This window comes from Merops nubicus, unplaced genomic scaffold (assembly GCF_000691845.1).
Source record: "Merops nubicus isolate BGI_N331 unplaced genomic scaffold, ASM69184v1 scaffold314, whole genome shotgun sequence".
NCBI classification, from domain to species: domain Eukaryota; kingdom Metazoa; phylum Chordata; class Aves; order Coraciiformes; family Meropidae; genus Merops; species Merops nubicus.
This window is the reverse complement of record NW_008602015.1, coordinates 16,435-26,036: the sequence shown is the minus strand read 5'-3', so window position 1 is coordinate 26,036 and position 9,602 is coordinate 16,435. Positions and strand designations below refer to the sequence as shown.

At 39.3% G+C, this 9,602-nt stretch overlaps 1 protein-coding gene across 1 annotated transcript in view; it reads left to right on the top strand.

The window, feature by feature from the left end:
* The first annotated feature begins 471 nt into the window (after positions 1–471).
* FNDC7 (fibronectin type III domain containing 7) overlaps positions 472–9,602 on the top strand; it is an 11,831-nt gene continuing 2,700 nt past the window's right edge. The window contains 12 exon segments of the mRNA XM_008938164.1: positions 472–534; positions 971–989; positions 3,233–3,487; positions 4,231–4,498; positions 5,234–5,394; positions 5,397–5,483; positions 6,916–7,170; positions 7,882–7,955; positions 7,958–8,024; positions 8,027–8,074; positions 8,989–9,128; positions 9,131–9,239. Of these exon segments, the coding sequence (XP_008936412.1) occupies positions 472–534; positions 971–989; positions 3,233–3,487; positions 4,231–4,498; positions 5,234–5,394; positions 5,397–5,483; positions 6,916–7,170; positions 7,882–7,955; positions 7,958–8,024; positions 8,027–8,074; positions 8,989–9,128; positions 9,131–9,239 (1,546 nt within the window).

The window sequence follows — 9,602 nt, the reverse complement described above, 5'->3', positions numbered from 1 at the left end:
CTCACCGGCCCCTTTCCCCGCGGTGGTAGAGGACCGACTTTCTGCCGGACAAGCGCGCGGTAAGCAGGGCTCGTCCCCTGAGGAAGGTGCCTCCTGCTGCTTATCGGAAGGTGAGCGGGGCCAAGGCGAGCTCCTTGTGCGGTGTGAGGAGTAGCCGGGAGGCCTCCGGACAAAGGAGGACCTTCTCGAAACCTGCCATGGTCCCGGCGCCCCTCGGGCTGTGGAACTCCCCTCCCTCCCTCCTTCCCTCCCTCACAGAGACAGTCCCCAGGTTCTCAGTGGCGTTTGTGTAAGCCAACGAAGAAAACGCTATCGGTTTGTAGAAATACACCGTTTCTTGACGTTTGAATTCCTCCTCTCTCGCTAGGGAGCAGACCTGCCGTGACAGCACTGCTCCAAAATAGAGCTGGTCACAGCAGGCATCGGCCGCAGCTCGCCCCTGTGTGAAGCCTCGAACAAAGTTCTGACGAGATGTGCGGTGCGAAAAGTATATCATTAACATTTATTGGACTGCTTTTCAACTGCCTGGAAGCGGTGAGTGCAATTCATTTGTTTTAAAACTTTTCAAGAATGATATTGTACTCTTTGTAAAAGCAAACTAAGAGTTAGGATAGAGACTATGACATTCACTTCTACGTTTGTATTTTGTCACTATTACACTTGTGTTTATGAGTGACTGAAAAATAAAATCTACATTGGGACCCAAGGTCCTTCGAAGTCTGTCAACGACTGAAATCAACAGATCAATAAGCAGATTCAGAGAGGAAAATAAAGTCATATGATCTGCATAGCTGTGACCAATCTCATTGGTTGTATAAACTTCCATGCTTAAAGAATCTGAGCAAATACCTCATTAATAGTTTTTTTAAAAATGTAGTATTTTAAGTTGCTGTTGTTACTAACATTATTAAGTCTTTACTTAAAAAAAAATCATTTTCTGTTTATAATTTTTTTACATCTTGCTTTGCAGATCTTTTCAGCTAACACAGGTAAATCTTCCAAATGGTATTTTGGTTTTGCATGCTTATTTTTGAACGGGTCTGAAGAGAACACACACACATATGTGATTTCTATTAAAACATTCCATAAGTTCTAGCAGCATTCTAAACAAAACTTGTTTTCAAGTTTGATTGAGCTTTAAAAAAATAAAATCTATATTGATATCTTTATGATTTTTAAACATCATTTTTAGGAGCACAAATTCTATCAGACACATTTTGTACTTTCTTCAATCTCGTATTTTGTGCCTAGAGCTAGTATTGTCTTAAATGTGAACAGACTAGTTATCACAGCATGGCATTCTGAAAGCAAGCATCAGTTATTACAGTGATGAATGGATTATAAAAGCTAACAAAGGAAATAGCACTCCATAGTCAGTGGAATGCCTGTCATCTGAAAATTAGGTGATGTAGATGCTTGATAAGGCACTGAACTATCTTCTTGTCGTGACTAAATTCAGGAATGAGTAAAATGAGGTTTTGATAGTGATTTTTTTGTTTGTTTGTTTTAGTTTTCTCTATGTCTATATGCGATGTGCCATCACACAGCATTTGTGTTTGATGGCCCAAATTTTCGGGAGCCGCCTCTTGCAGAGTCACAGCGACAGCTGTGAATACTGTAGGCCATTCATAACTGGCTTATTTTAGTGGTGTAACACTTGAAGGATCTCTAACTTTATACTCGTCTTTGCTATACAAGCAGAACAGAATTATTCTTGCAGAAACACTAATTATGCAGTGAACAGGTTATTAAAAGAATCTTGGTGAAGGTTCATTTCCACTGACCTCTGTAGGAGTGGGATTTTATCCTTGATGTTTCATTGTATTAGTAGGGAATAGCTACCATTCCTGTTGAAGCCTTTTGCTAGGTCTCCTACTCAGTTCAATATTAGCATGATTACCTCCTTTTCCCCTCTGCTTTTTTCATTAAATATGTGTTTCCTTGAACAGCCATGCACAGTTTGCTCATACTGCTGCTCTCCAGATCACCTGCTCTTTCATTACAAATTCAGATGTGAAGCTATATACGTTTTACAGTACTGACACTGATAAACAGTATTTGTGTTTCAGTCACAAAAGGATTTGTAGCATATAAGTTGTTAATGGATATTGAAGAAGAATCTACATGAACAGATGTGAATTTTTATTTAGTCACCAAAAGGTAATTTAAAAAAGATTCTGTTAGAATTCTGGTTTTAAGATAATTTGATAATTTTTAGAAATAGCCATTATTTTTCAAGTAGAATTTTTTTAAAAAATTTTAAAAGTAATTATTACAATAAAAATTGAAAACTAAAAGGTAGTAGAGTTTATCCTGATAAGTATAAAAAACCCTATATTGCTAGCTTAGTTGTGGAAGAACAGATATTAATGATTAATGTTCTGTAATTTATTTCTGATATAAATCATGTACTATATATTCTCTCTATCACTAGACAAGCAGCTCCCTTAGACTTGCATAAGGTTTTCTTGCACAGAAGTTTTAAAATTAATTGTTCCTAAAGACAAAATTTTAAAAAGGAAAAAAAAATCATGGTGCAATACCTTGCTCAAAGATGGCAAAAGGTGCCCCGGCAAATGTTCCATGGGCGTGGTCAATGTCCTGGTTTGAATTAGAATATATAGAATATTACCATTTTTACAACTGGGGCAGAAGAAGGTGTCTGGCTATAGCTGGACAGAAAATGCTTGGGACTAGGAGACCAGGCATAACATCCTGTATAAGCCATGTATAATACTTGCAAGGGTCTCTGAAATCCCAGATTAGTTGCCCTGCTATAAATAAGTTTGCCTCAGGGCACAGATACTTTTTCATTCCTTCTCATAATTTCAGGTGGGACATACTTTCATTTAATCTTTTTTTTTTTTCTTCTAGTGATTTTTTTGCAGCCTTGCAATGTGTGGACCTGCTTTACATAAGCTGATGCTAGTCTGAAAAACCTGATTGGTGAACATAACTTACTAGTGGTTAAGAAATACACCCTCTGTAGTTATTTTGTGACTACAATACACAACAGCTGAATACTGAACAGCCTGCAGCATAGCATAATAGGAAAACATTTCACTGCAGTATTTGGTGTGTCATGTTGTATCTCTCTGATATCTGCTCTGAGCAGTGAGTTGGGTAAGATGAGCCTCCATGCTCTCTTCCAAACTATATTTTGTGTTACTGGGCTTTGTGTTTCACAAGGCTGAGTTTCCCTACTTCAGTATGTCTGTTGTTTCCCTTTTAGCTCCAGACATACCTCATACTGACCCAGCTTTTACAAAACTCAGCACCAGTATCACAGCAGAATGGAGAGCGGTACCTGGGGCTACTGGTTACAGGCTGACTGCGCAAGATGGAGATTCCTTCACTGAAACTGTGAGTCTGGTTACAAATTCTCCAGGCACAGTGACAGGACTGGAACCTGCCCCTTTATACAGAGTCAGTGTCAGATCTGTAAATTCAGGAGGGAAAAGCCAGCCTTTCAGAAAAGCAAAAACAGGTGGACGTTCAAATTCTTATTCTTGTTTCAAATTCCATAATGTTATTATAATAGAAAGCATTCATGCAAGTGTCCTTTCCTTTTTTTTTTTTTTTTTAAATTTGATCAGAAAATAAATGGTGTAGCCAGCCACTACTGAATTACTATAATCTTGTATTCTAAATTGTATTGATCACATTCTCCTTTCAGTTTTTGAGGACTAGAATTTGGCCATCTGACTTAGTGACCAGGATAAGAGTCTGAATTAATAGTTTACTTTATGGCAGTACTCTAAGTTAAATAAATGTTCAACAGAAAGTTTCAGCAGAATTCACTAGAACTTTTATCAATATATGTATTTTATTTTAGCAAAACAGAATTTTATTTTAACAAAAGACATAACTTGAGGGAATAGAAGAAATGAAGAATCAAAAAGTATAAAATAATGAGAATGTAAAACTCAGAGGACAGGAAATACAGTATCTCCTTGGTTACTTGCATTCTTCTACACACTCAACCTTTCATACTTTGTGTATGAATTACACTTATTTTACCAAATCTGTAATATCATAATGGATGCGCCACATTTATTTGCCATATTTATTCTGTCAGTTTTGCATTAATTTATTTTTCTGGTTTTGTTGTGACTGAATTTATCTCTCAGAGTTTGGTGATGGTTGTTTCTGTGTCTTCATGTCAAGTTTGGTCCTTTCAAACAGTGCTACTGAAAAACCAGGAGCATAACTGGTGTTCTTTCTCAGCAGCCCTGGCTGTTCCAGTTCTGTCTGTTAGTTCTCTGAGTTGTGACTCCATCCCAGTGAGCTGGAATCCTGTGTGTATGGCAGCTGGATTCTCTGCATCCCTCAAGAGATCAGATGGTTTGGGCAGAATGCTGAATGAGAACACCACTAATATTCCCTTGATATTTACAGGTCTAGTCCCAGGAACTCTCTATACTTTCAAGGCATATGCTTGGAGTGTCAGTGGGATACTTGGAGATGATTTCACCTATAACCAAAGAACAAGTAAGAAATTTTCTTTTCTGAAACCAAGTAACCATTTATATATGTATATATATACACACACACATACATACCAGGAAATATTTATGTGTATTTGTGATTGTGTTACGTTTTTCAAAGATACACTGGGTAGGTTTTCAGATTATTTATTTTTTACTGGATGTCAAAGTTCATGAAAGCTCAGATGAGGTAGCTGTGTTTGATGGCTATTACTGAGGAAAAGATACCTTTAAATACCAAGTTATAGTAGGGGAAGCCTGGGTGAGGACTACAAAGGCTTCGACTGATTTGAGGATTTTTCTAACTGTGAGAAGCTTACTCCAAATAAGAACTTACTTCAAGTAAGGCAGGGAGTTACAACAGAAATCTTTGTGATGGTGTACAACTAAAACTATATTTTTAAAAAATTGTCACTTTAATATGAATGAGGGTAAGTTCTGCATCACAGAAAGTGTATTTAGTTTGCAGGTTGTGAAAACAATCATGTCTGTAGGCTAAGTTGTATTTATGTGTTCCAAATTGGTGTACCATAGAATCACAGAATCGCTGTGGTTGGAAAGGACCTCTAGGATCATCAAGTCCAGCCTTGCTCCCAATATTCCCCTAACCACTGGACCATAGCCTCAAGTGCTACATCTTCTCATTTTTTTAATGCCTCCAGAGATGGTGACTCCACCACCTCCCTGGGCAGCCCGTTCCAGTGCCTCACAACTCTCTTAGTGAAGAAATTCTTCCTAATATCCAGTGCATCGTCAGATATTCAAGTGGCTTTTAATAGTGGTGCTTTAAGAGCTATTGTTTCTTGAATGCCGACAGAAGGAGCTCTAACTTAGACTGTGACAGCCTCCCCTGAACTCTTGAAACTGAAGTGTAACACATCTTCTGCCTCCTGCGTGGTGCTGTCACTCCATGCGGATCTGAATATGATGTTTCTGTCACAGCATACGGTGATGCTGGATGCAGTAAACCTACTAATGCAGTAAGCTTAAAAACTGGTATGTTCCATTCATCCTCATATAGCTTATGGCATTTTACTATCTATTTTTTCTTCATTTCAGATGTAAACATTACAGCTGTGGTTCTCAAATAGTTGTTCCTGCTTCTGCACTTCATGCATGAATTGAACCTTTCTGGTTTGGAGATAATAACCCGAACGTCTTTCATATTTCTGTGAGAAACTTTGCAGTAGTGTATGTAAGTGTTGGCTGAACCAGTAAGTGTGCATTTCCCTCCCAACAGAAGCAGCTGTTCTAAAGTAAATTTTTTTGAGTGTAAAATGAAGGTAAGAATAGTGGATCTGTCCTACTGTGTCAAGTCTGTCACAAATAGATCGGGAGTAATCTGTGAAGAAATAGCATTAAGGCTAGAGAACATTAAGGCTGAGAACTGTTGTAGGCTAAATGTAGCTGTTGGTTAGAAAGAAGGCAGACAAAACCACATTCAGCTGAAGTAGCACCACTAGACTAAATGAAGAGACCCGTCAGAGACCGTTCTCAGCCAGCGGCTGTGTCACAACAAGAGGTCACTCTTCTAAGCTGCTTCGCACGCGGCCGTGTCAGAGGTTATCGCTTCCTGACCTGTTGGATGAACTGCCCATGTAAGCAAAACTCTGTTTGTTATTATGTGCTACCTTAAAGACACAACTTTGTTTACTTAATTAGTTGGTGTAACCTGCCTTGTTTTGATTTTTCATTGATAGGAGTTTGAGATCATCCATGTGAGCAACTCAGAGGTGGATCTACGGGATGAGAGAGCCTTAAGCAAAAGACATCTTTTAAACTGTGGGCTGTAATCTGCTCAGCCAACTTCCCTTCAGCTACAGCATGTATATTCATTCTAATAGCAGCAACCTAAACTTTTTGAGCTAGTAAGAAAGTAAATATTGCCTAAAACAAAAGCCATCGAGTTCACAGTTTGATGTGACGTTTTAAGATGCCACCAGAAAGGAAACCTGAGCAGAGGACATCTCTATTTGGGCCCAGCTGGTGAGTCTCATTCTAATCTATAGAGGATTTTCACATAAAGACATCTGGATGCTGGCTGCTATTCAAAGCTAGTGTTCAGTTGTTGTCCACGACTACTAATTGTGAGCACAGACCGTACTAGTTCCTTGTGAAATATGGCCTGGTGCTGCTGGTTTTGTTCACAGTGGCTCCTTAAGCAGATCTCTTTTCTGTAAAACATGAAGCTAGCATCTATTTTGTTCTGTAAAAATCTTACTCTTTATCTAAATGTAAGTGGCATCTTCTGTAAAAGCAGGTAAGTTGCTTTTTTCTTGAACAAGACAGAACAACTGTTTAAGCCGACTAGAATAATTTCATATATTTCCTGATTTTCCTTTGTTCCTCAAAAGTATAACATTAATAAAAATATTCTGATTACAATTCCTTTTTTCTTTCTTTTTTTAAAAGGTGGGGTTTTTTTTAGTTTCTCGTGCACCAGTAAATATATCAATCGCAGAGAATGAACCTGTCCGCTTCTTGGTATCAGGGTCTGGTGTCAAGTTTGGTCATTATTAATGTGTTTTTTTGAAGCATGTTGATGGCTTGGAGGTGCACTGCAACACATCACACCCTCCATGCTGTTCCCAGTCAGACTGTGGCTTCACTTACTTCATTAGTGTCTTTGCCTATAACAAGTCAGGGCAGAGTCCCTTGGATCAAGTATTCAGTTACACTACTGGTAAGTACTAATATATTCTTGCTAATTCGTTTTGAGTCCTTTAACTGTGTTTATAGTAGAGCTGATTCGACATCTTTATTGGAAGATAATGATTTAAGCTTCTGTTTTTATTCCCTTTTGGGGCAAAGCACACAAAGGTTGGCAGGGAAGAAGAATCACTGCATGTTGCAGCTGAATTTAACTTGTGTACTCAAGCACAGCAGTGAGCTTACAAACTTGAAAATAGTTCAGTAATTCATAATCATTAGGCAGGACATGTGAATAACACACAGTCTTGGCATAATGTTTGAATTCTAGTTCTGTTGTATTTCATATTTATTTTCTATGATACCCTGCCTTAGGAAGGGTGTACCAAAGTCTCAATTAAACCTCCTCGTAAACGATGTTGATATTTGGAAAATGAAAAAACAATTTCAATGGCAAATTGTGAAGAACATTGTTAGAGTTATGTAACTTTAAGATTTTAATCCAAAGTTACACATCATTCCTGTGTCTTACCTATACATTAGAATGCCCTCTCATGTTTTGGAAGGAGAGGTGCCGAATTAAGTCGGGAAGTAAGTCTGGGGTTTGTGAGACTGCTTGCACAATATTGGTCGCCTTTGGCGATTTAAGACAGGGAGCAGACAGCTAAACGAAACAAGGCTCTTTGGTTTCAAGCCAGTTTGCAGCTGATACTCAGGTTTTCCTCCCTGCCTCCTCTGTTCCCAGCTCCTTGGTGCCCCAGAGACTTGAGGGCTGCGTTGGTGTGGAGCGACAGGGTGCAGGTCGCTTGGGCTCTGGTGCCGCCGCCGCCTGCAGCTCGAGGGCTCTGGAGTGCAGCAGCCGCTGCAGCATCACGGCTTATTCCCGCAGCGCGGCCGGGGCAGCGACACCTCCTCTGCATCCCACTGTGTGGCAGCAGGCATCGCCATCCTTCTTACGTCCCCTGGGCAGAAGAAAATAAGTGGGCCTCCTCACAGCAGACTGAGGCTTTGCTCCTGAAAGAACAAATGCTACCTCACCTGCCTCTTACAGGATCTGAAGCTGCAGAAGGAGCTTTCATTTCAGTGCAGGAAAGAGGGGACAGCCTTAATAAAACCCTCATGTTTGGGAAGAAACCTTTCCTTCATGTGTGGAAAAATACAATTAAACAAATCCCGAGTCATGTTTTACATGAGAAGTCCTCAAAGATGTTGGCATTTACCCTGGAAGCTGAGGGTCCCCCCAGAGAATGTTTAGGTTTGGTACTAGGAAGAGTGTCTTCCCCACAAGGGTTGTCAAGGCCTAGAAGAGGCTGCCCAGGGAACTGGTGGACTCCCCATCGCTGGAGGGATTTCAAAACCCTGTAGCTGTGGTGCTGAGGGTCATGGTTTAGTGGTGACCTGGCAGTGCTGGGTTGTTGGTTGAACTCAATGCTTGAAGGTCTCTCCCAGCCAAAATAATTCTATGATTCTAAAATGATTGGATGCTGCAGTGATGCATGGATGAAACACACCACTGGAGTGCTAAGTTACTGTAATAAATTTTAAAAAGTCTTTAAAAAAATATTGTATTTTTAAAAATACACTGTAAGCAGGGACCTAAAAAGAAATTTGGATTAAAAGCTTCTGATAGCTCCAAGTTTTTGAAAATGATATTTCAAAGTCTGCTTTGATTTTGTATACAAAATCCTTATGTTGACAGTTCTGTCACAAGTTCCAAACTCTCATCACCAGAAGTAAGGATCGTATACTTCTCTAAAGTAGTTTGCCAGTTCTAACTGGAGGTTAATTTTCATGTGCAGCTTACATAGTGAGTACAAACAATCTGTTTAAATACTGTTAATAAATATTTCAGTGCCCTGGAGTCCTGAAATTAAAGATCTCTCAAAGGAGGCTCTTTCTGTAATCAGTGTGCACTGTAACAGTGAAGAAGCTACATATATAGTCACTGCCAGAGGAGAGGCTGGGCTTTGGTATTACACAAACTTTGGGAATTCTCATGTTCCCTGATGAATCATCTCTGCAGATCTGCTTTCTCTGTTACTGCTATAGCAAGATCACTAGCAGGACAGAGCTTACCTAGCTACAGTGTCCCTTTAGAGACAGGTATTTGAGAATTGTAAATAGAAGAAAATATTTAGCAGTATAATATTTAAATAGTTCTATGTCTCTTTATATATTTTTGGCTTTTTTTAATTACAATGTGTGTATATTTATACTGCCTATTGCTGGATGCCCTCTGCTTAAACATGTATCTTTGTGTGAGAAGGACGGATCTTTTGGCACTTGTCTCATACTGAGAAGCCCTAGTGCAACCAATTATCATCTGGCACAGCTAATTAAAATATAAAAGGAGAAGCCACTCATGTAATGCGTAACTTCCTGGTCAGCATTTTGATTTTTAGTATGACTGGGAGAGGCAACAGGGTGATGTCCACATCAACAAATAATGTAAAGAACAGAGGAAAA